The 23,322-nt window shown below is 34.0% G+C and overlaps 1 protein-coding gene across 50 annotated transcripts in view; it reads left to right on the top strand.

Annotated features, from left to right (window-relative positions):
• PCM1 (pericentriolar material 1) overlaps nt 1-23,322 on the top strand; it is an 81,747-nt gene that overhangs the window by 13,764 nt on the left and 44,661 nt on the right. For 10 of the 50 annotated variants that reach the window (XM_082715577.1, XM_082715569.1, XM_082715559.1 and 7 more), the window contains 15 exons: nt 667-936; nt 1,616-1,786; nt 1,972-2,088; nt 8,253-8,430; nt 10,992-11,101; nt 12,665-12,881; nt 15,193-15,394; nt 16,361-16,534; nt 17,055-17,212; nt 17,329-17,564; nt 18,889-19,043; nt 19,193-19,322; nt 20,488-20,628; nt 21,134-21,324; nt 22,802-23,005. In XM_082715577.1, coding sequence (XP_082571703.1) covers nt 667-936; nt 1,616-1,786; nt 1,972-2,088; nt 8,253-8,430; nt 10,992-11,101; nt 12,665-12,881; nt 15,193-15,394; nt 16,361-16,534; nt 17,055-17,212; nt 17,329-17,564; nt 18,889-19,043; nt 19,193-19,322; nt 20,488-20,628; nt 21,134-21,324; nt 22,802-23,005 — 2,654 coding nt within the window. Of the gene's footprint in view, nt 1-666; nt 937-1,615; nt 1,787-1,971; nt 2,089-3,573; nt 3,763-8,252; nt 8,431-8,589; nt 8,680-10,991; nt 11,102-12,664; nt 12,882-15,192; nt 15,395-16,360; nt 16,535-17,054; nt 17,213-17,325; nt 17,565-18,888; nt 19,044-19,192; nt 19,323-20,487; nt 20,629-21,133; nt 21,325-22,801; nt 23,006-23,322 lie in introns of all 50 variants that reach the window. The other 40 variants (XM_082715584.1, XM_082715580.1, XM_082715570.1 and 37 more) reach the window with 9 other exon arrangements.

The following is a 23,322-nucleotide window of genomic DNA, read 5'->3' as shown; positions in this document are numbered from 1 at the left end:
TCAAGTTTAAAATAAAACTGTGGATGGTTATATAATCACTGAAATAAAATTTGGAACTAAAAGTAAATGGAAATGATAATGAACTCTTAACAGATGCTTTATTGTCACATCTGTGCTTTAGAGAGAGAAACAGTTTACCAAATTTGCATAAAAGTATATTCAAGTCTGATACGGTGGTGGTGGTGATCACATGTCATTTAGTCATCTAGTTATAATTACTGAACATTTACTATATATCCGACACTGAGCTGAGCACTTTTCAGGCAATGTTTCATCTGGACACATCTTAATGCTGATGTTTGTATTAATTAAGATCTACTCATTGGATCCAAAGCCCATACAAAATTTGGTGAACAAGTATGATTAGGAATGTGAGTTATAGATAGGGTTTGTCGTCTTGGTACATCATTTAGACTGATCTTGCTCATATTCATCAGTTGATTTATGTCAGACAAAATGAGGAATAGGACAAATTGATCAAATTTTGATATTTTAGTAGAAGATTTTTTTGTAGATTTGAATCTTTTTTAAATCTTACGGACAGAGCTATTTATGTATACTTCCTGACTTAATTTCTGATGGTAAAGGTGATTAAGAACATTGGAATTTTTTTTTAATTATTGAAAAATTAATATTTGTGGCATTTGGCTTCTTTTTCATACGTAGAGAAGCATTGGAAGTGATTCTCAAGGTAGAGCAACAGCTGCTAACAACAAACGTCAGCTTAGTGAAAACCGAAAGCCCTTCAACTTTTTGCCTATGCAGATTAATACTAACAAGAGCAAAGATGCTGCTATAAGTCCTCCAAAGAGAGAAATGGTTGGTTCAGCACAGTGTAAAGAGTTGTTCGCCTCTGCTTTAAGTAATGACCTTTTGCAAAACTGTCAAGTCTCTGAAGAAGATGGAAGAGGAGAGCCTGCTATGGAAAGCAGCCAGGTGAAAAATGTTTGTTTTGTTCTTTGCTTTTAGGAGCTTCAAAACAGAAATATTAAGATTAAGAAAGTTTTATTGGGTTATGTATATAGGAATTTTAGCTAAGTACTTCTAGACTCACCTCATTAATCTCAGGTTCATTCAATAGTATAAATTTCTTCTTATCCAAAATGATTGTAGAAATGGCATATTGTAAATTAAGGCTTCTGTTTACCTGCCAAAGGCTGTATGCTAATTTTTTAGTCAAGAGGAGTTTAAAATGTGATTAGTAGATTGTAATAATTTTTTTAAATGGTTCTATAATTCTTTTGAGAAGTACTTTAAAAAGTCTAATACTTTTACTTGGAAGTAATATATAAACATTAGAAAAAATTTGCATAAATAGTTTAAAGGCATGCAGTTCTGTAAGTAAAATGTTTCGGGTAATGTAAATTAAAACTAGTTTTGAAATTCTTATATTCATAGTAATTGGGGCTGTTAGTATTGCCATTTATGTTTTGGTTAAATTATAAATTTGATTCAGATCTTTTGCATGTATGAATTCAAATGATAAACGTAGACATATCTTTAGTTACTATATTTGAAATAAAAAATATGTATAAGTGTTGCTATGGAATGCATTATGCTCAGTTTTACATATGGTTTATTTTCATGCTTTTTTTTTCCCAATTTTTTTATGCAGATTGTAAGCAGGCTTGTTCAGATTCGTGATTATATTACTAAAGCTAGTTCCATGCGGGAAGATCTTGTAGAGAAAAATGAAAGATCTGCTAATGTTGAGCGCCTTACTCATCTAATAGATCACCTTAAAGAGCAAGAAAAGTCATATATGAAATTTCTCCAAAAAATCCTTGTAAGTTTTGGACCTTTTCAGTAATGTGTTGATTTATTTTTGTGGTATATTAGTGTGCATATACTGATGACAATCTGATTCCACCCCAGAGGAGTTAATATATTTTCAAAAAATCGTGCCATCCATTATAACATTTTATTGCCCTTTTTTATAGTTGTATGATTTATACCACTAAAATATTTCAGGCTAGAGAAAATGAGGAGGAGGATGTTCGGACTATAGATTCAGCTGTGGGATCTGGTTCTGTAGCTGAGAGCACATCGCTAAACATAGATGTGCAGTCTGAGGCTTCAGATACCACGGTAAGCGGCTTTTTGGTAATTAAAGTGCTAGAAATGAAGATTTAAACTTTCCCCCCATTTTTCAAGATGATATTTTTTATAGGCATTTCTTAATGAAAAGTATGTTTCAGGAAAGAAACCCTCAAATTGTTAATGCTGTATATATTATTTCAAAACATGGGAGTACAAAAGTTTTACTTACTAGCAAACACTTACATGGTTGATTTAAAAATACGATTTGTGATCTGCTTGCAGAAACACAGTTTTTTTGTTGGTTTCATTAAGTACAGCTTTACTCATTTTATGAAGCATTGGGAAAGTTAAAATTCATCTTGAGTATAAAAGCTAGGAGTACAAAATATCATTACTAAGTGTATTGTGTCTTGGAAAAATCTTCAGGTTCTTTTGCTATTGAGGACTCATTTGAAGGCTGCTAGGACTTTTTAATACCTTGGGCTAGCTTTGAACTGTAGCAAAATCAGATGACTGAAAACATCAAGATGAAATTGGGACGGGGTATCATTTACATTGTGATTTAATCATGGTGATAAAAATAAAGTTTCTAACTCTACAAAATGAAATTTATCAAAATACTGTCTTTTGGAAGAAAAATCAGGAATTCACAGAACTTTTGAGGAAAACTTTGTAAAATAAACTCATAGAAGGTAGTGTGCTTAACTACTGTGCTTTTAAGCATTTTTATTTTAGCAGGTACATCTATAGCCATGCATTAGTAAACTTGAAAACTTGTTATCAGTAAAGCTTTTCTTATGAAATGATAACCATGTATGTCCATCTTTTGTTTCTGAGAGATGTTCCGAAATACCATTCAGCATGAGAAATTTGAGGGTTTGTTTCCATTCCATGTTGACCTGCATAGTTTCTTACCTGCCTCTTTCTCTTCCCTGCCCTTCCTAATTTGAAGAGGAAATTTGAATTTTTTTCCTACATTATTTTCTCCAGGAGATAGATATTCGCAGGGTGTGATCCAAACAACTGTTGAAAATAGATTCTGTTGTGGGGAAATTGTTTTTCTGTTTACAGTGGTGCCGGGAATAATTTTTTTCCTCACATTTCATTCCAGCAGAAATGGAGGAATTGGGGAATGTGAGTAAAGGAATTCTGTTGGGGAGGGGTGGGAAATGGTATAGTTGATGATTTTGATTTGTATACTAGCATATATAGTGTTCATTGTGATGAGAATTTTTTTTATAACATAAAATGATATAATGAAAGTTGATAATAACAGCAGAATAAATGTTAAAATATGCTCCAGTTGTATAATTCGGCAATTGCCTAGGATATGATATGATACTTGATTATAGTAAGCGTTAGTCTAGTCTAAAGAAATTTAAAAGTCTTTTAAGTTTATTGCCACTTGGGGGAGGGTGGATTGATTTTTAAAGAGATGGACTGGTAAATTTTTTGTATTTATTCACAAGGCTGGCTTGTATATTAAACAGGAGTTTGTATTAAGAAATTAATATGCTACACTATTTAATAAAGGAGGCATCTTTTAGTCTGAGAATTCGGCCGTGCATTGAGGACAAACTAGGGAATTCAGCTTCACAAGAACAGGTTTCAGACATTGACGTTACCACAAGTCCAAAAGGGAAAGGTGACAGACCTCCTCAGAATGACAGGGAACTGAGGCCTAATAGGAAGTATAGCCGAAAACGTGGATTTCCCTCAAAGGTATATTTCACAATATTATTTTGGGAAGTCTCTAAATGAGCACCTCTTTTGTTCACATTTCCTCTTCCTTATTTGCCTTTCTGTTGCTATTATTCTTAAATATGTAAGCTATTAACATGGCTAATTATACTGTAATTTGCCTTAGTAAAATACTATCCTTTAGTGTTTTTATTCTTCTCTGCTTTCTTATACTTTCCTATGGATTATATGTGGCAGCTGTATTTAATTTGTATTAACAAAGAACTTAATCCATTTTCTTTTTTGCTGTTGAGAACTCAAAATAGAACATTCTTAAACCTTAGCCATTAGTTAGTTGCCTTTTTTTCCCTGATATTTGTATTCAAGGATGAACATGGTGCTTTTGAGTTTTGTCTTAATTCTTGCAGTCATTCATTAAAGAAAAAGAAAATGGAGTAAGCTGTTAGCTTTCCTTTCTAAGAATGATGTATTTTTATAGTGCTTTTTTCCCCTTTTTTCTCTCTTGTGGTTTATATTTTCTTTTTTTGAAAACCCCTTCCATTTTTCTTTTTTTTTTAAAGAAAAACACTAAAGCAAGAAAGTTGACTTGTTGGTAATGTTTCTCCTGGTTTTTTTCCTCCACTGTTTGCTCTAAATTTTTCATGATTTCCATAAAGGCACTCAGGAAAGGTTTAAACACAGCTCTTTGTGTGGTTACACTTAAAATAAGTTTCAGTAAAAGCGTTTGTAAGAAAGTACCCATTTCTATTGGCAAGAAAAAAAAATCCCATTTTAATAAGTAGAGATTAGACTAATTTCTTATGTTTTATTAGTAGCTTATACTAACTAGGGGTGGTCTTTATTTTGTTATGCTCTTTTTTTTTTGGCTGCTTAAAAATGACGAAACCTCTAAATATTTTGGCAGGTTTTGTTTTTGTTTTGCTTTGTTTTGTTTTTCCTGGCTCCCACAAGAATTTAAGGATACAGTTTGAAATCAGCTAAGATGATCTTACTATGAAATATTAAGCAAAAGGTGCCCAGTACAACAGAAGAGTAAATTGAGTAGCTGATTATTTTTAAAACTAGTAACATTAGAGAAGAGAAAGTGTGAGACTCAATAAATATCCTTTGGAACTTACTGTTCTCTTTAAGTTTCCTGAACAGTGACAAACAGGAAAATCTGTCAGTGTTTCTTTTTTTTCTGAAGCTGATATATTTACTTTAAAACCATTTTTCTGTTTTTCAGTTTCCTTAAAAAATAGCTGTATGTGTGAATATTACTGTCCATTGAACTTCATTCTTGGAGTTCATTCCAATTGATTCTTTTTAATCTTTTGATTCTTAGGGCCATCCTAGGGTAGTAGTTTTGTCTGTACTCTATTCATAATATTATTTTATTAGAAAAAACTCCTCATTCTCACCAACTGACTTTATTTTTCCTCTGCTATGCAGAATTGTATTCTCCCTACCTCGTCTTCATTCCCTACTTACCATCTTTTCAAGACGTCATACTCTTTTAGGGCCGTAGGAAAAAAGTTCTAATTTGGAGCTTAAAACAACCTTCTGAGTTGTAGCTTGATAGGAAATGGTTGATACTCTGCAGCTGCTTACAAGGATAGAGTCCATTTTCTGGAATATTTCATAGACATGATGACATTTTGCATACTTTTTAAAAAGAAGCCTTCTGCAAGTACCCGTGCACTCGTTATTTTCCCGTACTCCTCTTTCCTGCACATTCCATCATTTCTAGTTATTTCCTGTGGGCTAAGTTTGTCTCCCAAACCAGCCTATGTTTCTCAGACATGATATCTCAGACTTTTGTATTTAATACTACCTGAGCACGTAATTTTGAGGCAGGCAGTATGGTGTGGAAAACACCCAACCTAGAACTTAGGAACCTGACTTGCCCTGTGATATTGGATAAATCACAGCTATATCTTTGCTGGACTTACTCTCACTTTTCACGTGAAAAAAATGGAGTATATATAATCTGAAGTACTTTTCAGCCAAAAAAATAAATTTGGATCCATGAAAAATTATTGGAGGAATCTCATTTGACTACAGAAAAGGAAGACAAGAGTTTTCTGAAATTGTATGTAGCTTTGGAGTTCATGTCTAAGTTAAGTTTTTTATCTGTAAACTAAAAATGTGCTTATTGGAGGTGACTCAAAAAGTTTAAGTGAAAATAGTGTTTGAAAGATGAATGTATTCTTCACTTCCTTTTTGGATTCCTGTTCTGTGCACTGTCCGCTTGACATGTTCTAATCCCTTGGTATTTTTATTTCCAGTTTCTCTTTTTCCCTTTCTTTATATTTGTAATCCCTTTTTGCCTCCCTCAGCTCAGATTTTCTGAGTATTAGTTTGAAATGTTAATTATATGGATGCAAAAGTTATTAAGAAGTAATAAACTCTCCTAATTTCAAAATTATTGGGAATTCATTTTTGGATTAGTGAAAAATCTGGAGGTAATTGTGTTTCCTTTAATAAATAGTTCAGAATTCTTTATAATTTGAGTATCAGAGTTTTGCAAATCAATGTGTAACAACTGGCACCTGGGTGGCTCATTTGGTAAAGCCTCTGCCTTCCTGCCTTCTGCTCAGGTCATGATCCTGGGATCAGGCTCCTGCTGTGTGCCCGTCCCCCTGCCTGGCTTAGCAGGGAGCCTGCTTCTCCCTCTCCCTGTGCCCCGTCCCCCTTCCCCCCATTGCTGTCTTTCTCTCCCTTTCAAATAAGTAAATACAATCTAAAAGAAAATGTGACTAACAAGGATTAAAGTTCTTTTTAAAAGTTTGCTTCTTAAAGGGTAAAAACCCAGAATGTTAGTCAGTCAACTATTTAAAATTAGAGATCTTTAAGGTTTCATTGAAGGTTGAACTACATATTTGTGAGAGATGGGAGGATTATAAATAGAAATAAGCCAGAACTAAGAAGATGAATTCTGACAGAATGAATGAATGTTAGTGTTAGCAACTGAACTCCACTTGTATAGGTGAGGAGAAAACTGAGTACACTAGTTAATTTGAAAAAGGCTTTAGTTTTTTGGAATTTTGAGAGAACAGAAAATCTTTAGTAAGTACTGATTTGACCAAGATAGTTGCTTCTCTTCCATGTTCATGAAATCTAGTCCGTCAGTACAGGGTAGAGGCAGCACTGACTGAGTTCTCTGATTTGTACATCAGATATTCCTACCACAGTCTTTGTACTTCTTTATTTGACCTTACATTCTTCCAGTATTTAATTTAGAGCTGTATACTTACTCACTTGGGAAGGTAAAGAGAAGGGATTTTTGCAGAGTATCGAGAAAGGATTCACCCAGGAGGGAATCTCTGGAGCCATCTGTGTTTCCATAATTTCTCCAGGAATCACATGTACATACATAAAGTAGATCAGTGCATTTTTACCTTGAAATGAAATTATTGAACTTCTTTATTGTCCTTAATAACTTTGACAGTTGAGATTATTCACTTAAAATATGCATAACCCCAACCAAAATTTGGTAGCAATGCAAGTTTAAAATTGACTAAATGTTTTTAAGTTAATAGGAATATTCTGTGAAATATTCGGTAAAATCTTTAGACTTCCAAAATAGAAGGTTTTTAAAAAGGTAAATTATTGATGAAAAATTCCAGTATGGTATATATACATTTTTTATGTAATTTGGCTTATACTTTATTTTTTCCAAGTTATATTTAAATTAGTTTCTTTGCTTGATTTTTATTTTTTTCTTGTTGGGTTAAATTTCACTGGTTTTAGGGTTAATACTTAACATTTTTTAATTTTTTTTAAAGTCACATCTATTTAGTTCCTCTACTTCTAGGTAAAATGATAGCTTTTGGAGGGAATTCAGAGTATTTAATTTCTCAGATATAGCTAAATAAGCATAATTTAAAAGAAAACATAATATTGCTATCTTCGATACAAAATATAAAGTTTTCTCCTTTATTTTATGTTTATGAAATGAGATGTAAGTAAATGAAAGCTGTTTACATCAAATTATTAAATAAAAGTGTTTCTATAATTTTTGTCCTTGGTTAGAAAATAGTGGGTTTGTTTTTGTTTTATTAGTGTTTTTTAACATCACTTCTAGAAATGGGGCAGAATGTTTTTTAGTCTGATCTTCAAGGATATTTTTAGGATATTAACCTGGTATTATTTAGGATATTAACCTGGTACTCTGTTCTTCCTTTTCGATAAGGTCTGGATCCTTCGTTTGTGTGTGTAGCTCTTTTTGACCTTTTGTCCTGTTTTGTATGCTTTTTTTTTTTTTTTTTTTTTTATTAATGCCTCTTCAGGCTAAGCCATTGGTTATGATCTTTTACTGTGAATTACCTAACTACCTAACTCAACATGGTAGGCTATCTCTGTGTCATCATTTTATTCCTACTCTTTTTTTCTTCAAGTCTACTGAAACTACTTACCATTGTGTTTTTAATACTAATTTATCATCTGTGTCTGTACTGTGCCATTGGTAGTTGAAACAGGAACATGAATTTTAATAATCATATATAAGTATTGTTGGTTTTATTTTCCAGGCCAGAGATCCTCCGCAGGAGCCTATGGAAGAGATAGAAAATTTGAAGAAACAGCATGACTTACTAAAAAGGATGTTACAACAGCAGGAGCAGCTGAGAGCTCTGCAGGGACGGCAGGCTGCGCTTCTTGCTCTGCAGCACAAAGCAGAGCAAGCTATTGCTGTGATGGATGATTCTGGTATGCGGCAGTGTAGCATGTTGTTATAAGTAAGGCTCAATTGATAGTGGTATTGCAAGGTGGATACTGGTTATTATATGATCAGATCTTGATTGTTGACTAGTTTAGAAACCTACATATGAGGCTTACCCTGTCCTGTGCTTTTCTCTGGTTATGCAGAAAAGGTTGCAGGGACAACTTCTGGCCAACATTCTGTACCGGGCAGACAGCCAGCTCGCTCTCCTTTTCATCAGAGAGTACCCTTAAGAGGTAAAAGGAACAGGCTATAGTTCTGTTTTTGTACCTCACACTGATAGGGCTCTTCATGGTTTTTTTCCCCCCACTTTTATTTACCTGGGATTGCCATACTTTTCTTGCCTACCAAGGAAAGGTCAAAACCTTAAGGGAGAAAATACATGAATTTGTAGAGCTCCTTTAGCTTCTCATGTTGGTAGTAGCTCTTTTATTTCAATTAGGTGCCCAGTTGTACATGTTAGTTCCTTTGAACTGTATTTATATTCTGTATATAGTCTTCCTGAGACTAAGAAACGTTTTTTTCATTTTTCCTTCTTCCTTCTTAGCCATGTATTATTTAGGTGGAAATTATACTGAATTCTTTAGTATGGAGTCTAATTTTATAGCTTGTTTTCAACATCTTCAAACCGGGTCAAAACTTGTTTAATTTCTCATTAAGCTGAAAACAACTTGTTACCTAGTAAAACTCAGTAAAAACTAAGGTATATTTTCTAGACTGTTATCCTAGTCTAATGATAATTTATTTCCTGTGGGCTATTTTAGGTCCTCACTGAGGTTACCTTGTTATTACTGAATTTATGCTGCTGTCCACACCTAGCCAAATGGCTTAGCCCTCTGATCACTGTTATACATAATTTAATTTTGTGTTTTCATGTGGAACTGTGTTACCTGCAAGTAACTTACTCTTTTGTAATAATTATATAATTGTATATTTTATGTATATAATATATATAGTAATAATTAGATACATTTCAACACATTTTTCCCTTGTAAAGTCCAGTTTTCATTAGCTTTTACATTTATATTTAGGAAATCGATAATTTGGAACAAAACAAAATATTTAAACAATGACATACTAGTTAATGGCTAATGACTTAAGTATTTTAAGTATTTTTCAAGTTCTAGATTTCAGAGATTTGCCTGTGGTGGTGATGATATTTCAGATACTTAATGTTTACATCATCTCATTTGATTATCACAAAATTGTAGGTTAGTCACCAGAGCTTTTTCTCTTAATCGCATGTGGGAGGGAAGGAGCTCAAACATAGAATTTGTGACTAGCCAATACTTATATGATATATTAGTAAAATCAGATTTCTTGAATTCTAGGTCAGAGCTCTTTTCCTGAATATGAACTTTTTTATTTTTCTTTAAAGTATACTATGAAGGCAGACACCAGGAGGCAGACACCAGGAATAGAATGAGCAAAGGTTTAAGATTAAATTTATTTTTTATATGATTTTAAAAAGAATTTTAGGTCAGTAATTTTAAAGCATTTTCTCTTGTATTTATGAGATTTCTGATGAAAAACCAGGCTGATGTTTAATCTTCTGGTATGTAAGTGAGGCAAAAAAATAGTCATGGTAAAGAGTTGTACTTTACTGAGCTGGCATTATGTGTTGGTAATCTGCACTGTAATTTCTTTCTTTTTCAAAGTGGGGTTTGCGCTGTTACTTGGGATTCTGTTTAGCCCTGAAATTCTAATTTCTCTTTGAAAAAGGTAGTATTTTTTCTTAAAACAGAAGCAGTTTATAGCTAGTGACTCTTAGAGCTGGAAAGGATAAGCATTGGGGTGGTTGGATAGTAGAGCAGTGACCTGTTGTCAGAATTATCTTTGGAATACTGCCATAGGAAGATAAAAGCGATGGTCTTGTAGTATGCTTTTATCACAGGCAACTACTTTAGTAAATAATTTGTTCTACTGACAGGGTTGGCAAGCTGTGGCCAGTTGGATTTGGCCCACGGCGTAAAATAAAGTTTTATGGAACATATCTATGCCTGTTTGTTAATGTATCATTTGTGGTTGCTTTTTTCCTGCAATGGCAGAGTTGAGTGGTTGATACAAAAACTATTTCCACAAAGCCTGACTAAGGTACTCTCTGAATCTTTATAAACAATTTGCCAATCTCTGTATTAGAGCATTGATTCTATTGGGGGAAGTTAGGGATTGAGACCTGTCAGTATCACTGTGCTTTTTCAGATTAACCACTTTCCCTGCCACTGCCCCAATCCAGCCTGATAGGCCTGTCCTCTCCCTGCTCCATTGAGTCATTATTCTTAATTGGAGTGTAGCAGTGTCCCCCCTCAAATGATGGGACAGAAAAAGATGAATCACTGTACTAGAGTTTTCTGTCCCTTTGTTTTCAGGTTGGTTAGACATTTCTATTAAAAAGTTTGTTTGGGAGGTAAATCTGAGGATTAACTAGTTTTAAATTATGTTAGGTAAGTTTTTTTAACACCCCCCCAAGTTTATTTTTAGCTTCTCAGAAATTGAAAAGTGTATTGATTTGTCTGCTTTAATGAATAGTTATTAATTTTCTTTCCAGTTGTAACAGAAACTACAGGGAGCCTATCTGGAGTTAGTATCACCTCTGAACTAAATGAAGAATTGAATGATTTAATTCAGCGTTTTCATAATCAGCTTCGTGATTCTCAGGTAATTTAATTATTTTAATGTAGTTAAGCTTAAAATCATATTAACTAAGCCAGTTGTTCCCAAACTTTACTGTAGCATAAATATCACCTGGCATTTTGTTTAAAAAAAAAGGTGGGGGGGAGTAGTTTTCTGATCATTGGGATCCCCTCACTCCCAAAGTATGTATGATACATATGTCATACATGTATGATTATGCTGCTGGTAGTCTGGGGACTATTCTTGGAGAAACACTTAATTAGAGGAAAATCTGCATTGAATGCAGTGATAATTGAAACTTTCTCCTTGTCTGCTAGTAGATAGTATGATCTTTTTTCCTCTCAAAGATTCTTTATGGTCATAACCTCTAAAGCTTAAGTTATATTTGAATCTGTGTCCTTAAGTAGTTTACTGACAATTTTGAGAAAGTTCTTAAGTTTAATTTCAGAGTAAATAAGTGTTACAATTTGATAACCTTTGTAAGTAATGATTTAAATGCAAAATTTCAATCTATGGGCCTTGAATAAGAAAGGGTGAAATACTGACCTCTTCACTGGAAATTAGTATGAAGAGTCAATGTCTCCTGTCTGCGGACTAGGTAAAAATGAATGAATATTGTCTACCACGTTGTAGAATTAACTTAGCAATATCTAGCACTTTTTTGTGGTGACCCAGCAAATGTCACATCTTAGAGAAATTCTTTACATGTTCATGAGGGGAGATATATGAATTTTTGTGGCAGGTTTGGTCAGTAGCAAAAATTTAGAAGCAATCTAAATGTCCATAAACAGGAAAATGGATTAATAAACTATGATACATGCATAGAGTAAAATCTTATAGTCAGTCAGAGTAAATGAGCCAGAATTACAATAAATGAAAAGCATGAGTTTAAGGAGGATACCACTTGGTTGATGTTTAAAAATTCATGAAGGATGTGTATCTTATGTAGGTACAATAATAATGGAAACATATGTGATGGTAGACACCTAGTTCCAGATTGTGTTTATCTCTGGAGAGAGGAATGAGATTGGGGGTTGGTATGTATAGAGCTTTAGTTATATCTGTATTGTTATATTTTTCTTAAAAAAAAAAAAAAAAAAGAATTGATGCAAATGTAGAGGGATGTTAAGGTTTAAGCTCAGGGGTGTTTATTCATTTTATGATTTCCTTAGCTGTAGTGGATTTTTGAAAAATTTTTTAAATAGAGAACCATAGGAAAGAAATGGTAGGAAAAACTGATTAAGAAGTTAATGATGATGATTCTAAAAAGATGGCAAGAGAGATAATGATATTTTTCAAAGTTTATATAAGGTATGACATTTTTAGCCCTTAATTTAGAGCCAGTTAGTAATTCAGTCCAGTGAATTCTAGACCACTGTGTAGTAATGTGTGTCCATAAAACCATATAGATGTTATATTGGCACATCAGGAAATAGGTAATTTGAGAATTGGAAAGGCATATGCTTACCCACCAGCACAACCTAGGCAAATATTTATTGTTTTTTATAAGGAATATTTATGTGTTTTTAAAATGAGAATCAAATCTTTCATTGCCTTGGTCGTCTTCTTTTTTTTATTTTAAATAAGCCTCCAACTGTTCCAGACAATAGAAGACAAGCAGAAAGTCTTTCGTTAACTAGGGAGGTTTCTCAGAGCCGGAATCCTTCAGTTTCAGAACACTTACCTGATGAGAAAGTACAGCTTTTTAGCAAAATGAGAGTATTACAGGAAAAGAAACAAAAAATGGACAAACTGCTTGGAGAACTTCATACACTTCGAGATCAACATCTGAACAATTCATCGTGTAAGTAAAGCTGGCTCAGCAATATTAGATAGGGGACACATGAGTATATGTGCTGGCATGTAGTAGTTAATTTGACTTAGTAAATATCTGGTGAATGAATGAACTCATAGTCCCTCAAGAAAATTATAATATTTGAGGGGAAATAGGACTTACAAGGCAATATATGTTGATAACCAAATAGATCGGAGATCTGTAATTCAGTAAAGGGAAAGAATAAACTTAGGACTCGAAAAATTGGTTGGATTTTAATTCAGGGGAAAGAAAAAGATAAGGTAAACTATTAGGTACTTCCACACACATTACTGGATTTTCTTTTAGCATATTCAGATTTTCCCTTAAAAAGAAAACTAATCCAAATTTATACTTTGATTTAAGAAAAACTATCAAACAGATTTAGAAAGTATTTATTTAAAATAAGACATGAAAGGCATATAGTACATATGGCTTAGTGCAAAAAATTTATAACTTGTACCGTTTATAACTTGTAGACTATATAAACTGAAAAGTTTATAACTTTTTTGAAATGAATTGTCATTTTAGGAGGAGTAGGAAAAGCATAGTCGTACTAGTTACACTTTAGGAACCACCTTTTCTGCAGCACAGATGTTTTATTGCTTCTTTCTGATTGAGATCCAGTTACTGGTCCTCATTTGCTGTCTTCACACCTTCTCAAGCCTGGTCCTTGCCTCTTGTAGTAGGAGGTCTAGCATGGAAAACTGATCAGTAAGGTCAGCCCCAGCTGGTCATAATTTTTCAACATCCCAGCTGTTGTCTTACTAAAGAAAAGACAAGGGATAGAAAAAACATCTCTGGAGTCCCTGTTCCTTATTCTTTACCCATCTCTTTTTCTCTGCTGTCCCCCCAATAAACCTTAATATTTCCTACTGAAACTTCTCCTTTCTTTTCCCAAGACCTCTGTTAGTCTCTAGAGTGTAATCTAGTCCCAATGCTAATTTTTTTTTTAAAGATTTTATTTACTTATTAGAAAGTGAGTGAGAGCACAAGCAGTGGGAAGAGGAAGAAGGAGAAGCAGGCTACCCACTGAACAGGGAGCCCAACGCGGGGCTCGATCCCAGGACCCTGGTGTCATGACCTGAGCTGAAGGCAAATGCTTAACCTTAATTGAGCCACCCAGATGCTCCCCCCATCATGCTTATTTTACACAGATGACACAACTAAGGAAAACTTAAAATTCGAGAGTGGTACTGACCCATGGTCAGTTTTATATACATGATAAAGTAGCACTCTGCCTACTGATGACTCTAAGAAAAGATTTTTTTCATACTGGGAAATAGTGTGAAAGCAGCACCAAAAGGTAGAACAGTCAAGGAATGGAGCAAAGAGACTGCTGGAAACCAGTTGTAGCAATTGATAATGTGAACAACAAATAATGATGGTTGTCCCTGTGAGAAAGAGATAAATGACTGTAGTTTTAAAGTGATGGAAATGGAGAAGAGCAAAGATTCTTAATCTTTATTCATTGCCCTTGAAGGCATAAGGTATCTTTGTCTGATCCATGTGGACAGAAAAGTAGTTAACATACAATTTAAGACTATAGAAGATAAGCCATCATCTAATTAGAAAATTTTATTGTTGAGTTATATTTCATGGTATGAATGTACTGCAGTCACTTTTAAGTTTGTTTTATATCTTTTGGAACAAGGAAAATTCCATCTGGGAGACAAGATAAAATTACTCTGAGCTGTGGATTTGAAACACTCTTTGGGGCTTAATCCCCTACAGTTGTAAAGCATTGTTGATGGTGTATTGAACATCATACACATTCGCCCTGCGTTTTTTGTTTGTTTGTTTTTGTTTTTTAAAGATTTTATTTATTTATTTGACAGAGCACAAGCAGGAAGAGCAGCCGGCAGGGGGAGAGGGAGAAGCAGACTCCCCAGTGAGCAGGGAAACCGGTGCGGGGCTTGATGACAGGATCCTGGGATCATGACATGAGTTAGCAAAGTTAGCAACTTAACCAACTGAGCCACCCAGGTGCCCCACATTTTGCCCTGTTTAACTTAACCTAGAATTGGGTTTATTAGGGAAGTATACTGGTTACTCTTTAAGATAGAATATAATAGTTCTTGTCAATTTCAGCCTTGTTTTTCCTTATTTTTGTCTTTCTGTTTTAAGTCTGTTTGTTGAATAAGCAGCCTGGCTATTGGATACTTAAGTTTCTGAAATTTAAAGCTGCAGAATTTAAGATGTTACTGATTTTTACTTTTTATTTTTATGTAAGCAAACTGAGTAAGTTGTTTGAGGCCATACTTGTTTATTTATAGTAGCTGGTCTTTGTTTTGTTTTGTAGTTGTGCCTTCTTCATCCTCTCCACAAAGAACCGTGGATCAGAGAAGTACACCTTCAGCTCCCTCTGCGCCTTTAGGCTTAGCACCAGTTGTCAATGGAGAATCCAATAGCTTCACGTCATCTGTTCCTTATCCTGCTGCTTCTCTAGTTTCTCAGAATGAGAGTGAAAATGAAGGACATCTGAATCCAACTGAAAAACTCCAGTAAAATATTTTTACAAACATTGCTTACATAGAATAGAATTGAATAATGGTGATAAATTATGTTTTTTTTTTTCCTTTGTTGAAAATTCTGGAAAAACTGAATTTACATAATATGATAAATATCTTTATCATATCATGTAACATATCATACCGTATTCTTCTAAGAATATGTGTATTAGAAGTGTATGTGTAGAAGAAGTATATGTGTGTTATATCTGCCTTCTTTGAGTTGTCCAGGAGAAATGTGACATTATAATATAGGTAACTTTTATAAGCTAATGCATTCTCATTTTCCAGCTAAAGGATTAGAAATAGCTGGGATTGCATTAGAAGATTTTTATATTCAAATGATTCTAAATTCAGAGCCCAGGCCCTAGAGTCACAAAACCTGGAAACTGTATCTCACAAGGCTGTGTGACCATGGACAAATAACTTATTCTTACTTTACCTTTGTTTCTTCATCTGCAAGATAGGGATAATGATATACCTGTTCATAAAGGTATTTTACAGATTTAGAAACATTGGCATAATTTCTGGCACTTAATAGAAAACGAAAAAACTTAATGTTTTGGGTAAATGTATTATACACTTTATAGATCTCTGTGTGTTAAGATCAGGAACGTTCTGTAAATGCCTAATAATGTCTGCATCACTGATTTGCCTGAGAGGTAGTATTTAAATTGAATATTTAGTACTTCACTATTAAGACACCAAGTTGGCTTCAAATGAACACATGAAACTTTTTTTTTTTAATACTTTTTATCTGTAGTAGGAAGGATACAAGAAAATTGGTGATGAGATATTGAGTAAGCTATTCTTGAAATTGAATTCATTGCTTTATAGTCACACCCACTGGATATTGCACTAGGTCTGAATTTTGTCTTTGCTGTCTGCTTTTATTTGGAAATACTGAATGCTTTATTTTGCTGAAATGAGTATGATATATACATCTTTGTTGTTTATCAGGAAGTTAAATGAAGTTCGAAAGAGATTGAATGAACTAAGAGAATTAGTCCATTATTATGAACAAACATCAGATATGATGACAGATGCTGTTAATGAAAACACAAAAGATGAAGAAACTGAAGAGTCAGATTATGATTCTGAACATGAAAACTCTGAACCTGTTACTAACATTCGGTAAGAATTTGAAGTTTGTTTTTCTAACATGTTCCTTCTAATTGAATGCTTCTATTATGGAACAGGAAAACTTCAATAGAATGCTGCTTGCTTTTTATTTAAGCTTTTCTCCTGTAAGTCCTCTTAAGTCTACTATTTTGGCCAGTGTAAATGTAAGTTGGTCTGTAAAGAAAAACAAATGGAGAAGCACTGAGTGCAGTAGTTTAGTAAATTTGCTCTTTGTTAGATAAAATGCAAGTAAATCATGAGAACTATCTAACTTAATGTTTTTCTGCCTCTTTGTTTTTAGATATAACTTGGATTTTTTTGGATGTTTTTCTTAAATTTCTAAATAGCAGAAGTTTTTGAAAAGCAAGTCAATTATTCACAGTAGGAATTTAAATAGAGAAATAGCTGGTGATGTTCATAGTTTGAAATTATTTTATCAGCAGCTCTAAAAACTTTGATTTTATTTTTAATTCTTAGGTTTTTTTTTTCTTTTTTTACTTTATGTAACTTCAGGCTGTTTTCTTTCTTTTAGAAATCCACAAGTAGCTGCAACCTGGAATGAAGTAAACAGTAATTCTAATGCACAGTGTGTTTCTAATAATAGAGAGGGGAGATCAGTTAATTCTAATTGTGAAATTAACAACAGATCTGCTGCCAACATAAGGGCTCTGAACATGCCTCCATCTTTAGGTATGATTGACTATTGATGGATAATTTTGCCATATTGTTTTTTTGAAATGGATTTTCTTTCATTAGTATTCTTCTTAAGTTTATTAAATTACTGATTTCATACATGCTTTTAGCAGATTGTCACTATAATAGAGAAGGAGAACAGGGGATTCATGGTGCACAAGGTGAGGATGATGAGGAAGAAGAGGATGAAGCAGAAGATGAGGGAGTCAGTGGGGCTTCATTAACTAGTCACAGGAGCAGTGTGGTTGATGAAGCTCCAGAAGATGCTGAATTTGAACAGAAGATCAATAGACTTATGGCTGCAAAACAGAAACTGAGACAGTTACAAGATCTTGTTGCTATGGTACAGGTAAATATTGCTTGATTTTTTTTTTCAAAAGACTGTTAAAACAGTAATTCTTGAGTCACTTACTTTCTTTTAGTGTTAGAGTTGGTATTCAGTTGTTCAGGTACCTTCTCACTGCCTTCTGAAACATTAGGCAGATTTGTTTTGTATTTTTTTCTTGTACTTTAATTTTTCCACTTTTTATTATGTGAAAAGGCTTCATAATGCAGCTTTTCTATTCTTGAATCCCAACTCAGTTTCTTTTCTATCTTCTTATCCTTTATAGGAATGAATTAGGCCAGTTTTTAGATGAATAAGAATACCAAATAATGCCCATCTACCAACTTAAAATTGCCTACCCAGTTTTGTAATTGAGTTTAACGTTTTATTAGAATGATATTGCCAAAAGTTAAAATTTCATTTGAGGTTCTCAGAGAAAGCATAAGTAAATATAAAGTTATGTAGAGTTAAATTTTTTTTTTTTTTAAATGCAGTAGTTCATCCCAGCAGCCTTCCCTTCTCCCATCTTAGTAAGTGTATTGATTTTTAACAGAAGGTGTGGACCTACCTTTAGGAAGCTAAGAACTTAGTTGTTTTTCCAGTAGTCATTACAGACGTAAGATACTCTCATTTGTTTTTGTATTATGAGCCATTGGACTAGTTTGGCAAACTAAAGACCAAAGTGAGAGAACAGAAAATCGTAAGCAAGTGACAGTGGACTGGACATCGATTATTTGAAATCATTAAAATAAAAGTTACAGTTTAAGGGACACCTGGGTGGCTCAGTTGGTTAAGCATCTGACTTGGTTTCAGCTCAGGTTGTGATCTCAGGGTTGTGAGATCAAGCTCTGTGTCGGGCTCTGCTCAGTGCAGAGTCTGCCTGAGATTCTCTCCCTTTCCCTCCGCTCTTCCCCCACTCAAGTGTTTTCTTTCTCTCTCTCTCTTTCAAATAAGTAAAATATTTTTAAAAGGTTAAATTCTAAGTAAAATTATCTAGTATCAAGGGTTCCCATATCTGATGGTATGTTTTTAATCTTTTTTGTATTCTCTAGGAAGCTTTTCTTTGATAGCTCAGTGTCTGGTCAAGATAAGAAAAGGCAACTTAATGTTAGCCATTAGTGGGTAATTGGCAGCTCAGATTATAAATGAACTTTTTTGTTGTTTTAGTACTTCGTTTTATGCCATTGGTAGGAGGTTGAACTTCAGTATTCTCTAAAAATCATCATGTACTTAATGTACTACTTTAATTTTTATGTTGTGTAAATTTTATTGAACAGTGGTATTTAAGGTATGAATTGGATAATGTCTTTAGATTTCAAGATTATTTTAATTTAATGATGCTTTTTAGGATGATGATGCAGCAGATCATGGCGTTATCTCTACCAATACTTCAAATTTGGATGATTTCTACCCAGCAGAAGAAGGCAATAAACAAAATGCAAATAACACTAGAGGAAATGCCAATAAAACACAGAAAGATGCCGGAATAAATGAGAAGGCACGGTATGTTAAACTCATGGACTTCATTAAATAAAAATTTAGTGCTTATTATAGAGAAGGTACTTAATTTGACTAGGTTCTGTATTAGGTCATGCTTAATGCTATCATCAGATTTATTGGAATCTGTAAGTGTAATGTCAATTTAATTATAGAGAGAAATTTTATGAGGCTAAACTACAGCAGCAACAGAGAGAACTCAGACAATTGCAGGAAGAAAGAAAGAAACTGATTGAGATTCAAGAGAAAATTCAAGCATTGCAGAAGGCATGTCCTGACTTACAGGTAACTGGGAACGTTACTAATTTACATTTATATGAAAAAAGATGTTTAAAATCTAATGTCATTGGAAAGTATCCTTGCTTTTTCTAGTACTGAGGTGACACATTTATGTCAGTATTATGATTAATAAAACTAATGAACTAATGAAAGGGGTTAGGGATTTGAGTTTATACTATGAAAGATAGCACATAGGATTTGAATTTGATTACTTCTGTTTTTCACTTGTTGGGCTACTTTAGATTCAGAACATGAGTATTCGTAACTATTAACTTAAAATATTCTGATTTCGGGGGCACCTGGGTGGCTCAGTGGGTTAGGGCCTCTGCCTTTGGCTTGGGTCATGATCTTGGGGTCCTGGGATTGAGCCCAGTGTCGGGCTCTCTGATCAAAGAGGGGGCCTGCCTACCCCTCCTCACTGCCTGCCCCTCTGCCAACTTGTGATCTCTGTCAAATAAATTAAAAAAAAAAAAAAAAACCTTAAAATATTCTGATTTCAGCTTTGCATTTCCATCTTTTATTGGCCTAAAATTACATAATAAAGCCCTTAAACCATCATAAATTACCTAAAGAAATGAATTAAAATATTTGTAGTTTGCTTATTAAGTAGTACTCTTTGAGACTGAACGAAGAATGAGTAATATTTGAACATTTCAGGTAATCAGGAATAAGAGTATAGTTAATACAGGAAGTGAACAGCAATTCTTTTTGAGATTTTTCTTAAAATGTTTTGGTTAGCTTTATTCCTCAGGTTTTGTTTTCAAAGAAAGGGAAACACATCCATGATAATTTTCTGTACCATTTTTTTTTGTTGTCCTAGACTTCTAATCTTTTCTATTTTATCTAATCCTTTTTCCTTTTCCCTAGTGTAATGTCCAGAGGAATAGATAGAAGAGTTTGGTTTGAGTATATGAAATTGTCCACAGTAGCATTTTCTCCCTCTTGTCTCTGTTGTTCCTGAGGCTTGGCTGCTACTCATCCAATTCACTCTGTGTTTTCATTTTTATTTTCTTAAATCAGGCTTTCTTTGGATCATGATGGCAGTTGAGGTCTGATAATAACTAATTCAGTATGGTACTAGAGCCCCAGAGAAATTTTAAAATAACTGCTTTTATGTAATTAACATAATTGCTTTAATTCCTCATAATGGTTTTTACTAATACTTTTTTAGCTGTCAGCCACTAGTGCGGGTAATTGTCCCACAAAAAAATATATCCCAGCTGTTACTTCAACCCCAGCTGTTAACGGAAATGAAACTAGTACAAGCAAATCCGGGTTTGAGCCTGAAGATTCTTCAGTAGTAGATAACGAGGTATTGTATGTTGTACTTGTTGTTCCGAGTCTTACGTCTCATCTTAAAGAAGGAAAACCGAATACCTGTGAAACGTGTTTTTAAATGCAGCATGTTTTGTGTCTTTTAGCTGAGAGGAAATAATTTTTTCAAAAAAGTTATTAAGTTGGGATCTTTTCAAAATAATTTCAAAATTACTAGCAAATATTTGGCAGAATTGTATTTAAGGAATAGTTGCAGCAAACAGTAATCATTTCAGTTAGGAAGATCTGTTCTTTGGCCTTTTGTTTATATGTGATTTGTAGAAGACATTATACCTTTCTCTAAATAGTTGATGAAGTGTATTTGGCCAGTACTTTCATTAAAAAATTCATGCCTAATTTTTTCTTACTGTGAAAATACTGTTTTAACCATATCTTAGTGTAAAAAGAATAGAGTGAGAATAAAAGTCTTTGTATTTTATTCTTTAAGGATAAAACAAATCCATATATTTTTACTAACTCAACTCTGACATTTAAAATAATAGCTGTGGTCAGAAATGCGAAGACATGAGATGTTAAGGGAAGAGCTACGACAGAGGCGAAAGCAGCTTGAAGCGCTCATGGCGGAACATCAGAGGAGGCAAGGTCTAGCCGAAACTACATCTCCTATGGCTGTGTCATTGAGAAGTGATGGATCTGAGAACCTGTGTACACCTCAGCAGAGTAGAACAGAAAAGTAAGAGAGGTGTTTAAATCTTTTTTTTTTTTTTTTTTTTTTAACATCACCTACTAAAGGCATGGAGGGTGGGCAGCTTCATTTCCCCTCTCAGCTCAAGTCTGCTCTTTCACTGAGGCTACTGTTCAGGCATCACCTTTGTGGTTCAATTTAACTAAATCCAGCTATTTTCTGTTCTGACTTCTCAAGGTGCTTGATCAGATGGTGATACAGATTTTCTTTGAGTGTATAAAAGCCTTATGTTCTTAGTTAAGTTTTATAAAAAAGTTACTTTGTAGTACTTCCCTATCAGGCCAAAAATAAGGACATTTTTACTTAAATGAGGAATCACATATTTGTAAATTCCCTAAGGATTAGGAAATTCACTTTTGGGGTGCCTGGTTAGCTCAGTTGGTTAAGCATCCAGCTCTTGATTTCAGCTCAGGTTGTGATCTCAGGGTTGTGAAATTGAGCCCCACATTGGGCTCCACACTGAGCATGGAGCCTGCCTAAGATTCTCTCTGCCCCTCTCCCTTTGCTCTTCCCACTCCCATACCTTCCTTGCGTGTTTGTGCTCTCAAAAATAAAAAAATTTAAAAATAATTAAAAGATAAAGTAATTGCTTTAAAATATTTAGTTTTTAGCATTTACATTTGAAATTTCTGTATTTAGAGTATTTCCAAAAAATTGGCCATCTGTAAGGTTGCTTAATTATCTGTATGGGAGTTTTCAGAGCTAACATCTTGAAATTCAGATTTGTTGTGACCTTACCTTTTGATATCCTCAGATGGCATTCCTGGAACATTGCACCAAACTTCTGTTCCTCATAGAAGAGCTTGTTCTGTTTTGAAGTCCCAAATGTACTTTATTTATCAAATTATATCTGTAGTATTTTTTTTTCCTTTGGAGTACCACAGTCTGAATTAATCAGCAAAGAAGAAGTCAAATTATCATTTTTTGTAATAAGCATCTAGGTTTGGGAACCATGGCTCTAGAATTCTGCTTTCCAATATGGCAGCCATTACATTACCTACCTGTACCTATTTAAATGAAATAAAATTAATAACTCATTTTCTCAGTCACACCAGCCACATTCTAAGTGCTCATTAGCCATGTGTACCTAGTGGTTACTGATTGGATACATGTGTATAGATCATTACTACTATTGCAGAAAGTTCTTTTGGACAGCTCTGCTCTGGAAAACTGTCGCTCAAGGTAAAGTTAAAAATTAAGGGGGTTTAGTTTAGGGAAAAACTTCTAGGGGATACAGTTTTTTATTTGAAGAATTGTTTTGTGGAAGGCAGAATAAACTATTTGATATATCAGCAGTGAAGAGAGTACCAACTATCTATGTTGGTACTATAATTCAGTGAAATTTTATAAACAAAACGTTTCACATGTATACATATGTACATGGTATAGTGTCTGGCACAGTAGTTGGTAAAGTATTTAGCCAATTGCCAAAATGATCTCCTCTTTTTTATCTCTTAATCTCTAGAACAATGGCAACTTGGGGTGGTTCTACTCAGTGTGCACTGGATGAGGAAGGAGATGAAGATGGTTATCTTTCTGAAGGAGTTGTTCGGACGGATGAAGAGGAAGAAGAAGAAGAGCAAGATGCCAGTTCCAATGATAACTTTTCTGTGTATCCTCCTAACAGTGCGAATCATAACTCTTACAACGTAAAAGAAACTAAGAATAGGTTAGTTTCACTGTTCCAACTTTTTGTTTGATTCCTGAAGTCTCAGGTCTTTGTGACACTAAGCACTTCTCTGATGCTTTGAACCAACTGGGTGTCATAATTTAATTCAGTTCTGACACTACTTGGAATTAGGGCAGATACCACAAGTGAAGGGCTCAGTCCCACAAGGTTGCCCTCACTTCAGATGTCAGTTGCAAGTCCAAGTCTCCATGTACTCACACTTCTGTTTGGCTTTGCTAAAAATGTGGGGGTTCCCACAAGCTGCCCTCAGGTTTCATAATTTGCTGGAACAGCTAATGAATACTGCCTATTATAAA

Source organism: Mustela nivalis (genome assembly GCF_964662115.1).
Source record: "Mustela nivalis genome assembly, chromosome: 20".
In the NCBI taxonomy this organism is placed as follows: Eukaryota; Metazoa; Chordata; class Mammalia; order Carnivora; family Mustelidae; genus Mustela; species Mustela nivalis.
Note: the sequence above shows the minus strand (reverse complement) of the source record. Positions and strands in the feature narration are given on the sequence as shown.